The sequence below is a fragment of the Aulonocara sp. 'chitande type north' Nkhata Bay genome, linkage group LG19, assembly GCF_057382095.1.
Source record: "Aulonocara sp. 'chitande type north' Nkhata Bay isolate Kocher_YH1m ecotype deep benthic linkage group LG19, A_spYH_male_GT1.1, whole genome shotgun sequence".
Lineage (NCBI taxonomy): Eukaryota > Metazoa > Chordata > Actinopteri > Cichliformes > Cichlidae > Aulonocara > Aulonocara sp. 'chitande type north' Nkhata Bay.
In genome coordinates this window covers 26,754,333-26,773,401 of record NC_141362.1, presented here as the reverse complement: position 1 = coordinate 26,773,401, position 19,069 = coordinate 26,754,333, and the positions used below count along the sequence as shown (strand labels likewise).

Here is a 19,069-nt window from a genome sequence, read left to right as displayed (position 1 = left end):
TACATAGCTACTTCACATAGAGACTCCAAGGTTAATTGTTTAATTAGTAAATAATAGCTACAAACGAACTTGAAAATTACTATAAAAAGCTTTTTTTTTTTTATGCTGCCATTAGCTAAACCTTTCTAGGTAAACTGCTGGGTGAGGTATGTAAGGGTAGGGGGTCTTGGTGGGTGTGAGGAGAGGAGGTGGGGGTGTGGGAGCCCACAGATCACGTGGTTTTACGGCCCGCCCTCATCTCTATAAACATAGCGCTGACCTCCGGCGACTACAAGGGAAGCGTCACGCTGCTCCGCACGAGCGAAAGAGACGTTGACTTTTTTGTTTTCAGCGGCTCCAAAGTGCTCCCGGTGAAAGAAAATGCGTCGTTTAAGTCGTATATAAGTCAGCTATGCAAACATGGCTATGTGCATCGGGTGAAGCTTAGCAGCGCCTGGTTTGTCGACCATAAAGTAAAGGTTGTCCTAATCTGGACAAGCAAAAACAACGCGGCGCGTAGAAGGAAGAAGACTAGCGCTTGAGCAAATCGTCGTTCCGGACGATTTTGAAGCATTTATTCTTTTGCCCATTAATTTGAGACAGTTATCTCATTAGGTACTAGGCAATTTTACAAAGAAAAAAATGGACCGAGGTGGCTGCCAGATGAGTGGCGGCGGTCCTAGTAGTGGAGACGGTAGCGGCCCCGACCGACACGGGATGATCACACTGGAGGACCTGGAGTCTTTCTCGGAGGACCAGCCCGAAGACTCTGGCAATGGGAGTCTCGAAGAAGGCGGCCAGACCATGGAGGAAGACGAAAATCCAGACCGCCTGCTACATTACTGGCAGGAGGTAGCGAGGGGACACCAAGTGGAAGTTTCTCAAGGTGAAAATATACATATATATCTATATTTATATACAGAAATGATGTTGGGGGAATTGTTAAAAACCAAAAAGGTACATGCCAACGTAGCTGACATACACCTTGGCTTTTAGCCTCGTAGTTTTAGTAGCCTACTCTTCCTGTTTCTTTTATAAACTTTAATGTGAGGGATAGAAAGAGCGGAAAACAAGTCAAAATAACAGCTAAAGGGATGTTTAATTTTGGCACTCAATTTTTTTGTTGTTGAAGGATCCACGTACATTGACCTAGATTCCGGTTAGGGACATAGACAAACCTGTTCCAGCCAGAACATTTCTTAATTTCAGACAAGCATGTGTTTAGTTCGTAAAAAAAAAAAAAAAAAAAACTTGTAAAATTTGTAAATTAGTTTAAAAATGTGAACGTAATAAATGCATGCTAAAACTAAAAACACTTTCGGGCAGAAGGGTTGTAATTAAACGGGAAAAACAATATGAGGCACACAGAGTTGTGGTTCCTACAGTTTGCCCATGGGGCCTCCAGGATCCCTAGTAAGAGATTTAGTGTATAGGGCTTAAAATCTGTTGTTTTAATGGCTACTACTTTTTATGCTTGAATATTTGCAGATTTATGCCTTTGGCCTACTTGAGTAAATAGTTCATCTGTCACAATAGTAAAGCCACACTTAACTCTTACACAGGGGGCACAGTGAGTATAGTGAGTTATTCACATCAAATAAATGGTGTGTAAGGCTCAGCTATTGCTACAAAATCATGGCCCATGTATGGCACATAAAACAGTCCGGCATATACATCTGTCTGCTTACAACTCAAAATATTCATAATATTGGTTTGCAACATTATAGACACTGTGATATTATGATAGAGGTATTAGGTCAGGGCAACAAATCTAATACTTATGTAGTAATAGCCTGTTTGATCTAGTAGTAAATATAGTAATATTAGAATTTGTGTTAAGATTAATAGAGATGCTTTGGCTTCCTTTTTTTGTTGGTCATAGACAAAAACAAATTGTGTGGTTGATGGCAGATGACAGGCTGTTTTGTTTTGATGGGAAATACAAAGTGTACACTCGCAAATTAGACAGACACATTTGCCACTCACACTGTTAGATGTGCCTAACAGGGTTTTATATATATTATTTGCTTGATTCAGCACTATATCCCTGTTAGAGGAATAACTCGGTAAGGTTACAGAAGTATAAAAACAAAGAATCATAACATGAGCTTGACTGTATTTGTGATTTCACAATGGACCTTTTTTTAACCTCACAATAACCACATGTGTGATATGTCTGACATATAATTCATGAAATAAAGCTAACGGATTTGCACTTTGTTAACCCACAATGATCAACTCTGTTTACAGTCACTAGTATTTCCTTAACAATGTTTTGTTTACTTGTGGCCAGTTCAACCACAGACTGTGATGCTGTGCTTTTTTTTACTTGTGCATTGGTACACCTGCGTTGCTTTATCAACACAAATAAAAAATTTCAGTCATACCTGGACCTGATAGAAAAAAAACGTCTTTTTTTTTCCCCTGAAATTTGGAAAAGAGAGAACACCGAAAACCAATTGTTAAAAGGTGATACACACACATAACCAGCTATATATGTACAGCGATTTTTGAAATCGTACAAAACAATGCAGGTGTAGGACTCTTATTTCCTTGTTCATTTACTCGCTCAGTTAGACGAGCAGAAGGATGAGAGATGAACTAAGGAGTGTGCTCTATATTCACGACCACAACACAGTTGTTGGTCCATATGGAAATGTGTTTTTATGTGTGCATGATGTATTTACAAAGTGTTTATAATGTAATCAGGGTTGCTCAAGAATGCCTTGTTCATGGTTTTAGGTTTTAAGCAACAACTGAGATGCTGAGTTTGATTTGAATGTACTATTAAACTGTTCCTCACATAGCATGTCCGGCACAAAACACACATGCCTCATACAGTCTTTAGATGTAATTTTAAGTTGCAACATTGCTTTGTGTTTAACTTAGAAGTATTAACCACTGAGAATATTAATTCTGACACCAAATTGGCAAAAGAGGGTCGGTTTATTTTAGTCACCGATTCAATCAGGTCTTCTCGATTCTATTAGCATTCCATTATTTTATTTGGAAAACTATTGGATTGCCTGGTTTTTCCTGGCTCAGAATGCAGGATGACTAAGTTAAAATGGTTTGTCCACATACAGTAAAGGCAACGAGTCTGTGGAACTTTAGTTGATAGAAATCCATGAATTTTCCTGTTTGTACCTTGACCACTTTTTAAATCAAATGCAATTAATACTGAATATACAAAACCCTAATTAATAACAGAGTAAAAAGAATTTGGCAGCTGCAAAAATGAAGAACATACACAAGGATTTCACGAGTTTCAAAACCCTGTATTCAGATAAATTAAAAAGTTAATTCTGGCAGTGTTCCCATTTCCAAAATCTTTAGCCATGACTACAGTCTTCATCATTATCCTTTGGATCTGGTTAAAACATAAAAAGGTAAGATTACATTTGGTTGTGGGTTTTATGCAGGCGTGCTCAGAATTGCTCTATGCAAAAATAAAAAAACCACAACCAAATGTAATCTTACCTTTTTTCAGTTCATTCTGCTTTGCTGATTACTAACAAATGTTGCAAACTTGTAGTTTTCTAAGTTTGATTTTAGCATGTGAATTCAGACGTTGTGCTCGGCAGGAGCCAACAACAAAAACAGTAGTCTCGTACTCAGAAGTCTTTCAAGTCACTGGTGATCGCAGATCATGGAGACAGAGACCTGAACAATAAGCCTATTGAGATCAGTTAAACTTTTAATTTTAATTCCTGCTCGACAGCAATAAAACCTGCCCTATGGGGCACTAAACCAAATCACAGGCTTCTTATTAGTTCAGCCTCTGTATGTCAGAATACATGGATTCTTTTAGGCTGAATACAGTTTACATGTAACCTCTTGTCTATACTTCAGTATATGTGTAACTCAAATTATTTAACAAAAGTAATTGTTTTTATTAAATATTATGTGGTGGCAAGGAGCTTAAAAAAATTAGATGTACTTAGGAAAACTATATTTTATAACAATTCAAAGAATTTAATTATCTACTATCACCTTTAGATACCCAATCATTTAGTTTCTAACCATCTGCTATTTGTCTCTTTGGCTGCCCTTAGGGAATCCAGTAACAGACTGGCACATCCTCCTCCCTCTGTTCCCTGACCGCAGCACTAAGGACAAAATCACTTGCTGGGCCTTTCTGACTCAGAGGGGATTAAATACCTTGCCTATGCTGGTACTGAGGTTGTGGCCTCACTGTCGTACTAAGGGGACAAGCCTAGGCCACAGTAAACTGCTTTGCTCTAATTGTGACTGAGACCAGTGCTGCTGTTTTAAAATAGTAATAATTTGACCAGTAACCAGATTATTAAAATGCCCGATGCTGATAACAGACCAGATGTTTCTGATATTTAATGGGGGGGGGGGGGGGGGGGGGGGGTTGTTGTTCTTGTTCTTCACTTACCTTCCAGCCAGTTACACACGAGTTCAGTGACAGAGATTTATGAAGATATGACATCAAAAGCAATGTGCCATAATGGATAAACCTTGGCCAATGGCACCATTTAATCACTTCTTATTTTCCAGTAGGCCAATGTTCAGCTGGTGAATGAACACATCATTGATCAATATATTGTAACTGGTATCCATAGCAACCAGTTTGATTAGAGGTTTTGTTTGTTTGTTTTATCGACTCTTTCAGGATACCCTGATGTCACTACAGGAAAGTCCTTTAGACTGTAATTTTCATGCTGGAGACAAAGATGATAATTGACTCACTGAAGAGTAAAATGAGGTCAAGAGAGCAGATATAACCAGCTGTGATGGAGGGATGAAGAGTTTCTAGCATGTAAACAAGATGAATGTTCATGCCACTTTGAGCTCACTCAACACCCACTGCATGGTGTGTTTAACTTTACATCAGTGACTATCCAATGAACCAAGCTGATCGCTGACATGCCATAGTGTCCCTTAAGATTGACAGTATCACACAAATTTAAATGAAATTTAAGAAAAACAAAACAAATTCAGTAGTTATGTCTGCTTATCTAATATGACAATGAAGTATTTGGCACACGCAGTGGTCTTACTAGGTTTGTACTAAAGCTGTTGTAACTTCTGTTACAACAACTTTAGTAGTTAGTAGTTAGTTTTTGAAGTTAATACTAACTTCAGTTGCTGAAACTATTTTTGTGCAGTGTTTTTGGTTTCTCTGTGATCTTTAGTAAAGCCAAAAATGCATGAGGTTTCCATGTCACAGACTGGACAAGGGTCCAGCAACACATACAGTACATAATAGGGGGACATATTAACAGAATTTAAAACCAAAATAACTAAAACAACAATGGCATGAGCACGATTACATCGATTAGAGGTTCTTGTCGGCTTTGATTCATTTTTGATTAATTGCTCAGGCCTGCTTCCAGCCAAACATCCTCATTTGAGTCCAGCCTGATGCTTTATAACAAATGTTTAAGTGATGAAATAGTTTTGATTAACAAGTTGCAATTTGTTATGTATGTACAATTGGCAACTACAAGGGGAGTGAAACGGAGGTTAGTGGAACAGGAGGCACACTGAAAGTGGGACGTGACTACAGCTCTGTATTGATTAGAAAGCTCAGGTACAAAAACAAGCATTTGTGTTGACTGTTCTGCGTCAACACTGAGAAGCTTTGGAAGTTCCGCCATTGAAACTGATGAGTTTTCTTGATTGTGCAATCAGTACATGCCTGCACGTGTGTTGGTGAGGGTGGGGGCGAGGCTGTCATAGATAAAATTTTAGAAATTAAAACATTTTATTGTTCATTCTGGGTCCCTGCTCCTAAATCTGGTTAACTATTGAATGAGGAAACTGCAAAACGACAAACAAAAAAATTTCAAAAAATATATATATATATATAACGTGTGTATATATATATATATATATATATATACATATGTTGAAAAATGGCATATTTTCTTTGATTACAATCTGGTGACTGACTACCAAAGAAGTTTTGTTCCCTTTTGTTCCCTCAGTAATGTTTGTAAATAAGAAACCTGTCTGTACAGTTGCTGTTTTGGCTGCAGCACAAAGTTCGTTTTTTGGGGGGTTTTTTTAAAATGCACTTTGCCACTTCATTTTGCATAACTAGTGAAAAACAAGGATTTCATAAGCTACAAAAACTTTTATTGGCAATTAATTAGAAATTTAGTGGTGCTAATGCCAAAACCTTTTTGCCAGGACTGCACAGCGTAATGCTTCATGAGATCCTACTAAATATTTAGACACTCTTTGTCTGTTACATGCATCAGTCTGCTTTCTCTGTTGCCAAGTAATTGATCCCCTAAATAACACACATCTCTCTGACCTTGTTGCCCTCATGATATTGAGTGATAAAATGTGATTGAATTGGATTCACCTTAAGTGCCTGGTGTTTGATTGTTCATTTCTGTAGTGATGTTAAGTTTGAGGATAAGTAGCCCTTTGGTAGTTGTAATCAGTGGAGTGTACACTAGTCTTTTTTTGTTTGTTTTTTTTGCAATTCATTTTCTGTTTGTTTAATAAATTAACTAAATGAAATGAATGAGCATAAAATACTGCAAAGTGCCAAGGCATCTCTAGTGCTGGAAAAGAGCAGGTGAATAAGGTTTCAAAACCATTGGCCAGTGCTGTAGTCTCTCTCAGTTAATACCAGTCTATACCTGGCCTTGGGCAGCTTTAGTCAATGTTCCCTTCCATCAGCTCTAATAAACATAACTCTCTTCAACATCCTGGCTCAATGCTCTTCCCAGCTGGCAGCGCTTTCTCCCTCAAACTAACAACACTGCCAGCCAACAGATTACTGCAACTGAGGACATTTCGCACAGAGAAGAGGGCATACTGCACATTTTTATACAATGCAAGAGATAATATGTACTATTTGGACATCATAGTAGGGAGTTGCGTGACTATACACATTTGTATTAATGCATTTTAATTTCCTTAGCATGGAAGGCCGAATATGGTATCAAGAAAAAGCCTGTTACTGAATTCCCAGTACACAGGCTCAGTTGGGTGTATCAAACTGCCACGAACATGCTACAAACTATCTTATAGACATGTTTTTTGTGTGTGTAACGGGTTATGTTTGTCTGTTTGACAGATATGGCAGAACCCATTCAACAGCTAAGCACCAATAACCAAGGACGCAGTCACAGAGAGCACATCCCGTTTACCCTCCTTGGACGCAAAGAGAAGGTATCACTGGCTTTTACTACTTTGTCAAGGGAAATGGATATAATCACCATCTTCCTATACATTTTAATGTTCTGCATAAATGAGCAGCTGCCAAATAGGTCACCCAGTTTAAAGGACTGGAACATATCTGCACTGAGAAATAGACTTGAATATTTATACCCTCCAAGTATTTGAAGGGTCCATCAAAAAGTTAAGTATACTCTACATAAGAAAGACTGTAAACTACTTAATACAGTGGAGCCATGTTTTTGTCAATAAACCTAAACATGATTAAGCTCATTGCAAGTTTATGTAAATATAATTATATATTTAAGTCTGACATTATTATTATTATTACACCTGAATTACAATCCCCCCCCCCCCAATTGTACTACAACACACGTAGGATTTGTACAAATAAATCCTACATGTAAACGACTCCTCTCTACAGATATCCAAAAAAAAAACCAAAAGAACACAAATGTCAATCTACAGTCACGTACATGTTTTCTCTGTGTGAGGGTCAGATCTTTATTTCTGTCAAAGTGATCGTGTCACCCAAAGCTGTTTAAAGTCCTTTGTGGACTGTATAAATAAAATAGGCTAATTGGTTTAACTTGAGTTAATTAGTTCATTAAAACTTGACCGGAGACTCCAGTTAAACAAAGGGCAGTCACGGCACGCTATTCTTAGAGCAGTTTTGGGCATCTTGTAAATCACACATTTTGCTAACATCCAGAGTCCAGTTTCCTTCCTGAATCCTGGCATAAAACATGCTGTCATTTTAAGTTGATTTTAGATTTACAGATCGCACAACCGTAAGTGAAGAAAAATAAGATTGTTGTACCTGCTTAAGAAAAGTTTCCTATGCATTTAAGAACAATTTAAAAAAAAAAATACTGAGAACTGAGGGAGTTTTGTAGTAAATAAGAGGTTCATTTTATTTGGAAAGCTTAGTGAAGACTCAATTAAAAAAAGAAACAAAACCTGAGTGCATAATTTGCCTTTGTAAAACCTGTAACCTTATTTAAAAAAAGGAAAGAAAATGTGGGTAAAACAAATAATTTTGATTTGAAGTATTTAATATTCACAAGACGTGCTACTTTTATGTACACTTAAAAGGCCAACCACTGTACTTGGTTTCTTGAAATATGCAAATCTGCAGACATTCGTGTCCACAGCTGTCAAAACCTTTGCTCCGTCTACCAGAGTATTCCTAGGATGTTTATGTTTTTGTCTGTGTTTTCTTTGTCAGTGTGGTGAGATCCTGTATGAGAAACGCCACTATGAAAAGGGTCACTGGGCTTGTATAATAATGCGTGAGGAGACGTATGAACAGAGCATTTGCTATGGCTTTATGAGGATAATGAGATACATCTGCCAACACAACTCCTTAGGTGAGTCCGGAAGCAAGAGACTTTTTTACGCATACGATTAGAGGCTGGCAAGCTGATTTAAGCTATTCCTTATATCAGCCTGACAGTGATACTTTGCTTTTTTCTACATGTAGGTGACTATCTGGGCATGACGCTGCCTATTGTAACAGTGGTGCGCACAGATGAGAATCATTCTGCAATGTCCCCTGATGTCACTGTGGCTTACTACCTTCCCACTGAGCACCAGGCCCAGCCCCCCCAACCTCACGACAGCGACATTGTCATTGAGATCTGGCCTGCCACTGTTGTATATACGAGGTTAGTAGCTTAAAAAAAACTTTTCTAAATGAGCTCCCTCCTTTTGTTACTGACTTTACAGTAAGTGATTATTAAGGTTAGAATTTGTGCTTGGTTTTACACTTATAGATCACTCCTTCTCTCTTCCAGAGCCTTTAGCGGTCCCACCAATGAAGTGACCATCATAAACCAGATAAGCACCTTGGCCGAGCTGCTGGAGTCTCCAGGAGTGTGTGTCAACGACTCATTCATCGTGGCCGGCTACACCAACCCTGCTCACAACAACCGTCAGAATGAAATCTGGTTTTTAGAGCGGCGCTAAGGGATAGTGGGATTACGTGTAGGGCTGAACGATTATGGAAAATAATCTAATTGCGATTTTTTTGCCCCAATATTGCGATTGCGATGCGATATGCGATTATTTTTTAAGGTATTTGTCTTCTGTATTATTAAACAAAGACAAGCAATACATCATATAGTATGGCCAATACTATATTACATTAATTTTAAACTGTTCTTTCCTGGAAGACAGACCTCTGTTATGATGACATGAGGTGATGCATGAATTGATGACTGACATTTTTATTTAACTTCTTCAATCACAACAGTATATTTGAACATACACAATAGTTTATTTTTAGCTTACAAACATCTGAGCATAAAGTGCTGACAAGGAACCCTGGTGTAAACATTAAAATGAAAGTCAGTACAATGTGCAGATTGCAGAAATATACATAAAAAAAATCAGTGGCTTTACCACACTCAGTTTTTCGACATCTGTGAACTACTAGACAGTCATTCAATTAAAAAATAATATTAAATAAATAAAACTAATAAATAAAAAATACACACATCTTACTGATCTCTGCAGTCAGTAACATTACACATAAAGTGCAAACATAATAGCAATTGTATAAACACACACACAAACACGCCTTTAAAGTTTAAAGGCGTGAAATTGGACGGTCTAGCCTTCTGATTAGCGTCACCGCTGTCTCGGTGGAGTTTAATAAACTCGGCCGTCTGCTTCTTGCTATCTAAAATATAACCAGACACTGGTGTAAATTCTCGACTGTCTCATACTTCTGTTTAATAAGTTTTCTGTTTGACGTTTAGTCAGCTGTGTGAAAACCAAGGAGGAACCCACCCGGGGGATTAATAAAGTTTTATTTTATCTAATCTAATAACTTTAATCTCAGCCAAACCGATTTACTCACGAACAAATAAAACACTGAAAAAAGCCCAACAATAACATTTTTAGGTTGTCTAAGTGACTTATATATTACGTTTAACCCGAGCAGCGAAACTCCGCGGTGATCTGAAAATGATGTGCCGGGAGTTGTGCCGTTCTCGGCCGCATCAGTAACCCTCGAGCTCCCGGCTAGCTGTCGAGCTGGTGGGTAGCAGACGCCTCTGAAAACGTCGAAGCACTTTTGCAAATATGGGATATCTTGATAAACCGAGCAGATATTTGATGTTTACACAACTACTTTCTCGCCTGAAAATATGTTAAAAGTTTATTTTGTGACCCAGAAAGATTAGTATGAGTAATTTTAAAACTTAGTAGCGGCCGCCATTGCTGGAAACTGGAGTTTGGCTGGGCCGCGCTATGAATTCTGGGATATGGTAGTAATTTGGACAGCCTTCGGCGCGTCGCTGTGACGTAATCGGTCTACAAATGCGGCCTCAGGAGGATGCAGCCCATGAATTGTATAATATAATCGCAGTATAATCGCAGCCTTTGCGGTTAGAAAATTGCACTTGATCATGTCGCGATATTATCGCAAATGCGATATATCGTTCAGCCCTAATTACGTGGCATCCTACTTGTGACCCTTAACCTTCATAAAGACTCCCTTAACACTGCCCCAGCTTAGCTACAGCCTCAGGTGCAACATCGTCGTCAGTCACCACCACTACTACCTGAAATGACCACCAGCCCAGCAACACTCCAGAACCATCTGGTTTCATCTTTAAATGACAACAAGCTCAACCTCAGTCAGTTTTCCTTTCTGTTCATTTTAGTTAGATCATTTGGCACACAAGAACTGAACTCGACCACTGCCATAGTCTTGTGAACACTACTCAGATGATAGGGTGAAGCGTAGCATTTACCCCTGCTTAAAGATGGCTAACAACCTTTTCCTAAGCACACTGCCCACTAAGTGGTGTCAGAAACATGCAACAGCCTGCTCATCTGCAGAGGAGTCAGGCTTCGTGGTGGACATGCAGCCATATTGTGCTCCCTTCTTTTTTGTTGCGCAGCCACAATGTCTTGTTATGGAATGACGCCATCATTCTCTTGCTTATTGAGGCATTTACAGCTCTGCCACAGTTGATCCACTGTTACTTTACCTCTGGATTACATACTTCATTACAGGTTATAGGTTTGTGATAACAGTCACACAGCATATTCTGCATATTCAGTAAAAAGTGCAATATTTATTAGATAACCATAAAAACATGGCAGTACCTGGGCCACTAACCTAACCCAATCTAGGTGGGTTCAGTTGATGAAAGTTTAGGAGGGGATTCTGCAGCATCCATCTTGACCTGAACTAGTGGCTTTAAGTATAAATAAGCTTGACACAAACGGTGATGTTAATTTAGAAAACAAGCACTTTTGAACGGAACTTGTTCATGTGTCACTTCTACAAACCAAATGCTGAAACACTCACTGATATATATATATATTTATTTATTTTTTGCTGAATGACAATCATACAGTACTTATAGATTATATACATCCTTTTCTCTTACAAAAATAATGCAGTGTAACGCATTCCTCATGTTTCAGGTCTTGTACACACACAAGTAGTTACCCAAGTACCTCTTTTTGTGCTTTAAAAATAAACAAACTACTTTTTAGTATTAGTCATCATTCACTAACAATTGCAAATACTACCACTGCTGAGTAGAGACGATGCAAACTCGTTAAGAGATACACAACAGAGAATATAACTGTGATAAAAATAGAAGGCGCAATTCTGATTCAGTTAAACTCATCTTCTATCAAAAGAAGAGTCTATAAAGAGATTGATGGTTTTATTCATTATATTTTAATATAAAATCATTAAACAAATTAATTCAGAACTCCAGCTAACCCTGCAGTTTGCAATAACAGGGATTTTTCTCTTCTGGAAATAAGAGAATCTCTCTTCCAGTGAGATAAACCTGGTAAAGAATTGGCCAAATTATCACAGTGTGAGGATTTTTACCAGAACATTTGTAGCTTTTTTCTTTCTTTTTTTTATGTAGGAAAATACAAGGTAAAAATGATCATTGTGTGAAACGGAGAGCATTACAATTAAGAAAGTTGGTATTGGGTTGAGGAGGTTGCCCAGTCGTAATCTCAAGAAGAACCGGTTAACATCAGTGCATCCAAATCCAAAGACTTTATTCTGCATTAAATGATTGTAGCATTGCTATGATACTCTGTGACATCTGTAGGGTGTAAACTCTTGCAAAGCCATGTTACGTGTAGGTCGGTATTCCCTCTGAGAGCCTAGTTACATAGCAACTGCAAGTGTCTGGATTTAATTTGTTTTTGCTTTTTTTTTTTTTTTTTTTTCTCTAGTGTTCTACAAAAGTGTTATGTAATGTGAAAATTAAAGTGTACCAACATGAGCTACTGTAGTTTTTTTTTTTTGTTTAATAAAAATGTGCTTGTCTCCTGTCTTTTCAAATCTACTCTGGTGAAGTTTTTACAAGGTTGACATACACGGAGCTTGAGCTCTGCGCAGCTTTTGGCATATTGATGAAGAATTTAGTTTTATTAAATAACGACCAGTCTTATGAGTCAGATGAGCTGATGATAAAGCTCCAGATTTACTATGTAAACTGTTTGGATACAAAGTAGCTGCAGACAAAATTACTCTACTCCTTGCCAAGTACAGCCTAAATAAACAGTCTGAGAAAGGGCAAAAGTCAGATCACTTCATATGCTACCAATTAACCACACCACACACGCGCGCATTATGAATTACAAATACAACAAATGAGAGGTTTGATTATTTCAATAAAAAAAAAAAGGAGCCAGCAGAGACAAAACATGAGGAATAGATTGTGTTATCTGTTGGTGTGCCAAGAAAAACCTAAGGCTGCAAAGCAAATAGCTTCCAGGACCCATTATACTTTTATTTTACCTCCAGGGGACTATTCTCTCTTTTTTGTGGTGCCAAGTGTATTAAATAAAAGGTGTCACACCCTGCCTAGATCTGAAATGTAGGACATAGTCCATTTCAAAACATCAAATCAAATCAAAATTTATTTATATAGCACATATTAAAACAACAGTGTTGACCATAGTGCTTCACAGTCAGTAAAAGCATGAGACAGTTAAAACAAACAATGAAAGAGGACAACAAACAATAGGTAACAACACAACAAGCTAGACCAGCCAACTAGACAGAATCAAAAGCCGAAGTAAAAAAATAAGTTTTAAGACGTGATTTAAAAGACTGGATAGACTCGGCAGTACGAATATGAACAGGGAGGTTATTCCAGAGTCTAGGTGCCACGGATGCAAAGGCCCGGTCACCTCTCGACTTCATTCGAGTCCTAGGTTGTGCTAGGAGCCTGTGATTGGACGATCTAAGTGCTCTGTTGGGATTGTATGAATGGCGTAGTTCAGAAAGATAGTGTTGAGTTACTGGAGCAAAGTAATTACACAATCCAAAAATAAGGACACAGGCAGTATACAGTAGTCTATCATAGTGCTGCTCGTGGGACAATACAGCACTCTGTGTAACACCTAAAAGAAATAAAGCCAGCTGACTGGAATTGCATGAAGGCTTAAAGAGTTTTTAGCTTGCAGATGAGACTGAGTAATAATACTGTAATAGATAGTTTTAGTCATAAATATAACCTCATTTAGGTTAATTCAATCTTGTTGGGCAAATTGTTCTTTAATGCATACCTACAGCTCCCATAACAACAACCATAAAAGGTGTAAGCTTTAAGCCAAATATCTTCTGAGCTCAGTAGCCTTTAGATGTGCCGTCATTAAATCCGCACTTAATCGAACCGCAAGAGAAATGCGACTCAAGTCGATATATGGGCAAGCACTGGCCTTTCTAATGTCTGAGCCAAAAGCTGGACGAAAAAACAGAAAAAGCACCTGTATGCATGACTGCTTCATTTTTCTGATTTGTTTAACAGTTACTAAATTGTGCTTGCATGACTGCAGTAATGAATACAAAATAACCCAATGTTTTGGCAGTGGAAAATGGATTTCAGCAGGTTACCAACATCCTCCAATCATAGAGTAATATGAAGAGAAAGAAAAAAAAACTAAAAGAAAAAAGAAAAAAAAGAAAAAAGAACTCTGCCCTGATAACAATAAAGAGAGAATTAGAAGGAAAAGACTAAAAAGGAAGAAAGTGCAACACAGTAAAGAAAAAAAATACAGCGGGTCTAAAATTTCAAATGCAGGTGTCACATTCCTGTTAACCAGCCAGCTGAAACAAATGAAGTGGAGCTGCACACTTAAAGTGCAGAAGACACAAACATGATGAGGAGAGAGCCGATCAGTCTACCAGCACTAAAAGCTAGACCACTGAGTGTAACAGGATGTGGCTTTCAGGACAAATCAATCAATTTAATATGAACTGACCCAGAAAGAACCTCACAGGAAGGAGAAAGAGGTGAAGCTGAAAAAGTTTTTACAGTTGAGGAGTTCTGTTTTTTTAATAACAGAAGGAAGCCAAAACTTACCACAAGGTGGCAGTAAAGCACCAAAGGAAAAACTCTTAGCTGCTCTACAGAATAATGAAAGCAAGCACAGGCAGACAAAAAGCAAAGAAAGAGTTTGTATAAAACTAACTTCCAAAAAATATATAATAAAGTCATGGACTGGATTCTTTCAAACACTGTGCATACAGAAACGCACCATTGACACTTCATTATTTACCTATCACATCACACAGAAACAGCAACCGCCTTCCTCTGGAAGATACTGTATCTGCCACTCCGTAAAAGCTGCTCCAAAACAGCTTGAAAAACACAATAAAGAGCCTAAGGTATTGAACCTAGCATCCAAACATCCTTGGGACATACCAGAATAAACCCCATCTGTGCAACAACCCACCAACCCAAACAATCCAACAGTATGTCCTCATGCCAGACACATAACCACATAACACACCCTGCCTAAAATCCATGAATGCACTCCATGTTTTGACAGCAGAAAACAACCATACATAATATTTGGCAGATTTTTTTTTAATGTACCCCTGGTCAGTGCATGTTGGTTGTGGAAACAATAAGCAGCCTATGTGTTCTGCACAAAATAAAAGAACTGACATATTTTATTCCTTGTAGAATTACATTTTTAAAAAGTATAAACAATGTCCTGATCAGAACAGAGACGAAAAACATGACAAATCATTTGCTGCCCCTACCTGCAGGTAGCGTGTCTGGTAAGCTGAAAGGGCCTCACCCAGAGGAACCACAACTTTCTCCACATTGCGCTGGTGGGAGTGAGCCCGGATGTCAGGACTGTCTTCTGAACGTAGCTCAATATGGGAGATGAGCAAATTGGAGATCACAGATTGCACCGACTGGAAGGATGAAGTGAGGCGGATTGCAGATTAAAGTCTACTCACTTTTAGGTCACAGCGCAGAAAAAAAAAGTGCATCTTTCTCACCTTTGTATCTCCTCCTGGGGTGGCGCTAAGAGCCAGTATGCGGAACTGCAAAGTCTGGCTGCCGAGCAGTTTGATGACCTAATGAAGAAGACCAAGCATTAGACATCATCTCCACTAAATCTGGACAGTTTACATAACTTTTACTGCAAAAAACCCAAAACTAACCATTAAGATTTAGTTCTTTAGTTCACACTTATACAACTTCATGATGTCAAGCTTTGATTATTTCTCCAAAGTGTGTGTACCTGGCAGTAAGCATGGTTGCCCAGCGCTTTGTGTGCTTCATCGATCACCACGCACTTTACCTGCTGGGCCGGGCAGGTGTCTCTGGACAGATCATTAACCATGACCTGAGGCGTGAGGAAGAAGACCCGCTTGGATCTCCAAACCTCTTGTCTCTGCTTTGCTGCTGTGCTACCTATGAAGCGGTAGATGCAGAATTTGAAAAGGGGGAAGATGGGTGTTGTGCATCAGATTTTATGTGATTTTCTTTTTTTTACCTGTCAGCTCAGCCATGTGTGCTTGTGGGATCCCCATCACTTTATAACAGGCCTCAATCTGTTGGGCCACTAGAGGCTTGGTGGGAGCCATGAAAACAATCTTGCCTGATGGATACCAGCGATAGAAATTGTACATAACCACAGAAGCTATAAAGGTCTTTCCCAGACCAGTGGGAAGACATACCAGAGTGTTCTGAAAGAGGGCAGCCTCTGATATCTTCAGCTGGTACTCCCTGATAGGATAGTTGGTCGGGTAGATCCATACCTTAGCTGAGGAACTGTCAAAGCCAGGGAAGTCAGGATATGTCTGCCCACCTGAGGGGGTTAGAGAAAACGTGGGCTCTTCTGTTCTGGCAGGGTTGTCATGCTGGAAACATTTAGCATTATCAAGCTGGAGGCTTCTTTCAGCTTCATACACGGCGACCACCATCAGATCATCGTCTTCATCTTCATACGCAGGCGTGGGGTCCTCAGTCCCCACTGGGTTCGCTAATGTATATGCTGACCCGTGACCATTTTCAGACCAGAGGGGATAAGAAGGAAGGTGAGCTGTAGCTACCTGGGGACTGTTGCCTGGAGTTGTTCTGGGGCGCCCAGCAGCATTTTTGCCATCTTTTATCGGGTTAACAACTTTGTTTTGGGAGACGGAGACACCCCAAGTCTGAAATAAAGTCTTCTGGTTTGAACCGCCACTCATTTTCATTACCGGCGGCGAAAAACTTTAAGGGGAAAACGCCATGTGAAGAGCAGCAACATTGCAAGAAGACCGTCTAGAACACAAACACCCGGTCATTTCCGCCGACGTTTTCCAAAATAAATCACTTCACGTTGAGAAAAATTATTTTACACAACTATTTATGGTTCATATATTTGTAAACTGTACAAAATTACACTTATGACCATATATGAAAGGTTAATCTGAAAATATGTAAATATGTTGTTATATCTTACAAGGGCAACCTTTTATTTTTTAGATTTGGCACAGGAAGTAAATAAAAGCTTTGAGTTACGCTCCCGCTCTCCGTAGCGGCATAGTCATGTTACCATAGCAATGGAGAGAAGCAAATGGGAGAAAACAATCGTAAATTTGCAGGTAATTTATCTGCTGTCGATGATACATGTTTATACGCAGAGTAATTTTTCAGGGTGTCTTTTCTGTGCTACGTTTAGCTTCCTAGCCACTCTTGCTTTCTCAGGAAAACAGGTGCTAACGTCTGCTATAGTTAGCATTCATATGATAGTGAGACTACAATTACTCCTTTCCTCGCCACAGGCATGCTCGCGTGGATATCTGGTAAGGAAAGAAGTCTGCAAAGCACGCGAAGACTTTGAAGACATCGTGAAGGAGATTGACGGGCGCCTGACGCATTTAAAGTGGGCGGACACGCTGATCTCTATTCCCCAGTTCATAGACACGGTAAGTGGCATTTATGCGAATAAGGGTGACGTTTAATACCCCACATACAAAATGTTCTCATGCATTTGCTTTTTGCTTTTTCAGGGCAGCCTACGTCCACCACCCAGCAGCCCTGCCACTAAGCCTCTAAATCCAGAGACAGATGTCAGTGCTACTCCCCAGATCCCTGCACTCTCACCAGAGAACAGAGATCATCACTGTGCCCTGCTAGAGAAGACAGAAGCAGAGAGAGATGATTCACAGACCTGTTTACCCAGCAGCAGCTCTATTAGAGGGGAAGGAGAGGGCCAAAGACAAAGCGGTGTGGTGGAGAGCACAGCAGGGTCGTCATCTGTCTGGAGCAGTGTTGAGTTAGATATGAACTATACTCAGTCTCATAAAGGTATATTAAAGTTTCACACAAAGTGGAGCCATGTTGTGTGCGTGTGTAGAAGGTGTTTTAAAAAATATTGCCTCTTGTTCAGTCTTTAAGAAATTTACAGTCACAATTTTCAAGATTCAAAGAAGATGCATTCACACAGTCCTTAATTTAGTTATAAGGGCTGGTAACTCCCAAAAGGATTAACAAATCTCTTTGGGATTCCTTCTGCCAAATGAAACATGTGTAGTTACCTGCTGTGGTGACCCGTTGTGAATAAAAGAGAAGCCTAATGTAGCTTTTGCCTCTAAAAATAGAATCACAGAAGCTTAAAAAGTAGAATGCAATCAGTGTTCACCTGCATTAATTACACAGTTTGTCTAGCCTCAAATGTGTTAATCCAAAACTGAATTTGGTGAAACCTTTTGAGCCGTTTCGAATTCGCCATCCCTCCATCAGGTTCTCATCGGTACTGCTTGACTCAGGAGGTGCCCCGTACCCCAGAGGCCCTGCGTTTCCATAGAAGCACCCTGACCATGGAGCTGCTCTGGCTTCAGCAGGCAATTGACAGCAGGAAAAAGGTAAGGCGAAGAAAGAGAGAGATGTAGTGCTTCCCTACGTTTATTCAGCAGTGACAGTCTCCCGCTGTAATAAAATTGCTTCTGCTCCATAGTGGAATTTATTTACTGGTTCCCAAAATAAGTTCATCCAGCAGGTCTGAGAAGCAGCCTTCGTTCTAGAGCCTACATCCAACAATCAGATAACAAATGTTAATTTTGCAGTAAGTGTCAACAGTGACTTATTACGGACAGTCCAAACCCCCCAGCTACAAACATGCACGCTGGATGGTTCGGCCCATTTTCTCCCATGTATTAAGCGTGTAAATCAGGTAGAAGCATGTTTAGCTGTCGGTACCCTTTACCCTCACACTGAGAGCTGATTTAAATCCTTTAATTTATCTTTAACACATTTCGTTGCTTCCGTGAGGCGCCCTTCAGCACCAGAGTGTGTAAATTTGCCAAGATGTGGAGCAACACTTTTTATAGATGTGTTGTCATGCACTGAGAATGCACTCATCCAGACATGCAGAAGAACATGTTACTTTTAGTGACTGTTTTCTTTCTTTTTTCCTACAGTACTTGTCGCTGAAGGATAAACTTAGCGTGTCCTGACGGCATCGTTACCATGAACTGGACTTAAACATGTGGGAGTGATGCCTTCATGTACGCAGGAACCTGCTGCACTGAGTACCTTTTTCGTGTTTGGCACAAGTTAATAAACCTGTATATTGTGTATTTTCATGTATATAAATAAAATAAATGCTATTTTACTACAACGTTTTCTTTGTTGTGCTGTCT

At 39.3% G+C, this 19,069-nt stretch overlaps 3 protein-coding genes across 5 annotated transcripts in view; 2 read left to right on the top strand and 1 right to left on the bottom strand.

Annotated features, from left to right (window-relative positions):
- Positions 1-16,702, bottom strand: part of fancm (FA complementation group M) — a 43,088-nt gene extending 26,386 nt beyond the window's left edge. For 2 of the 3 annotated variants that reach the window (XM_086275108.1, XM_086275110.1), the window contains exons 1-4: positions 15,937-16,702; positions 15,682-15,854; positions 15,437-15,514; positions 15,191-15,349 (exon numbers count right to left, since the gene is read on the bottom strand). In XM_086275108.1, the coding sequence (XP_086131234.1) occupies positions 15,191-15,349; positions 15,437-15,514; positions 15,682-15,854; positions 15,937-16,639 (1,113 nt within the window). In that variant the 5' untranslated portion in view covers positions 16,640-16,702. The remainder of the gene's footprint in view (positions 1-15,190; positions 15,350-15,436; positions 15,515-15,681; positions 15,855-15,936) is intronic. The other variant, XM_086275109.1, reaches the window with a different exon arrangement.
- On the top strand, positions 253-12,467 carry soul3 (heme-binding protein soul3). The gene is made up of 5 exons (XM_086275115.1): positions 253-865; positions 7,043-7,137; positions 8,372-8,513; positions 8,627-8,810; positions 8,940-12,467. The coding sequence occupies exons 1-5, from the start codon at positions 622-624 to the stop codon at positions 9,109-9,111; spliced, it is 837 nt and encodes a 278-aa protein (XP_086131241.1). The 5' UTR covers positions 253-621; the 3' UTR covers positions 9,112-12,467.
- Positions 16,703-16,924: 222 nt separating the features above from the next.
- Positions 16,925-19,039, top strand: iqcc (IQ motif containing C). Its single transcript, XM_086275046.1, has 5 exons — positions 16,925-17,029; positions 17,210-17,353; positions 17,438-17,735; positions 18,171-18,292; positions 18,848-19,039. The coding sequence occupies exons 1-5, from the start codon at positions 16,988-16,990 to the stop codon at positions 18,881-18,883; spliced, it is 642 nt and encodes a 213-aa protein (XP_086131172.1). The 5' UTR covers positions 16,925-16,987; the 3' UTR covers positions 18,884-19,039.
- The last annotated feature ends 30 nt before the right edge of the window (positions 19,040-19,069 follow it).

What these genes read in the sequence shown, in the direction of transcription:
- iqcc (XM_086275046.1), top strand. Translation starts at nt 16,988, where the DNA reads ATGGAGAGAAGCAAATGGGAGAAAACAATCGTAAATTTGCAG. An exon ending in AAACAATCGTAAATTTGCAG is followed by an intron (nt 17,030 to 17,209) that starts GTAATTTATCTG and finishes TCCTCGCCACAG; the next exon opens with GCATGCTCGCGTGGATATCT. An exon ending in CAATTGACAGCAGGAAAAAG is followed by an intron (nt 18,293 to 18,847) that starts GTAAGGCGAAGA and finishes TTTTTCCTACAG; the next exon opens with TACTTGTCGCTGAAGGATAA.
- soul3 (XM_086275115.1), top strand. Translation starts at nt 622, where the DNA reads ATGGACCGAGGTGGCTGCCAGATGAGTGGCGGCGGTCCTAGTAGTGGA. An exon ending in TCCTTGGACGCAAAGAGAAG is followed by an intron (nt 7,138 to 8,371) that starts GTATCACTGGCT and finishes TTTCTTTGTCAG; the next exon opens with TGTGGTGAGATCCTGTATGA. An exon ending in CTGCCAACACAACTCCTTAG is followed by an intron (nt 8,514 to 8,626) that starts GTGAGTCCGGAA and finishes TTCTACATGTAG; the next exon opens with GTGACTATCTGGGCATGACG.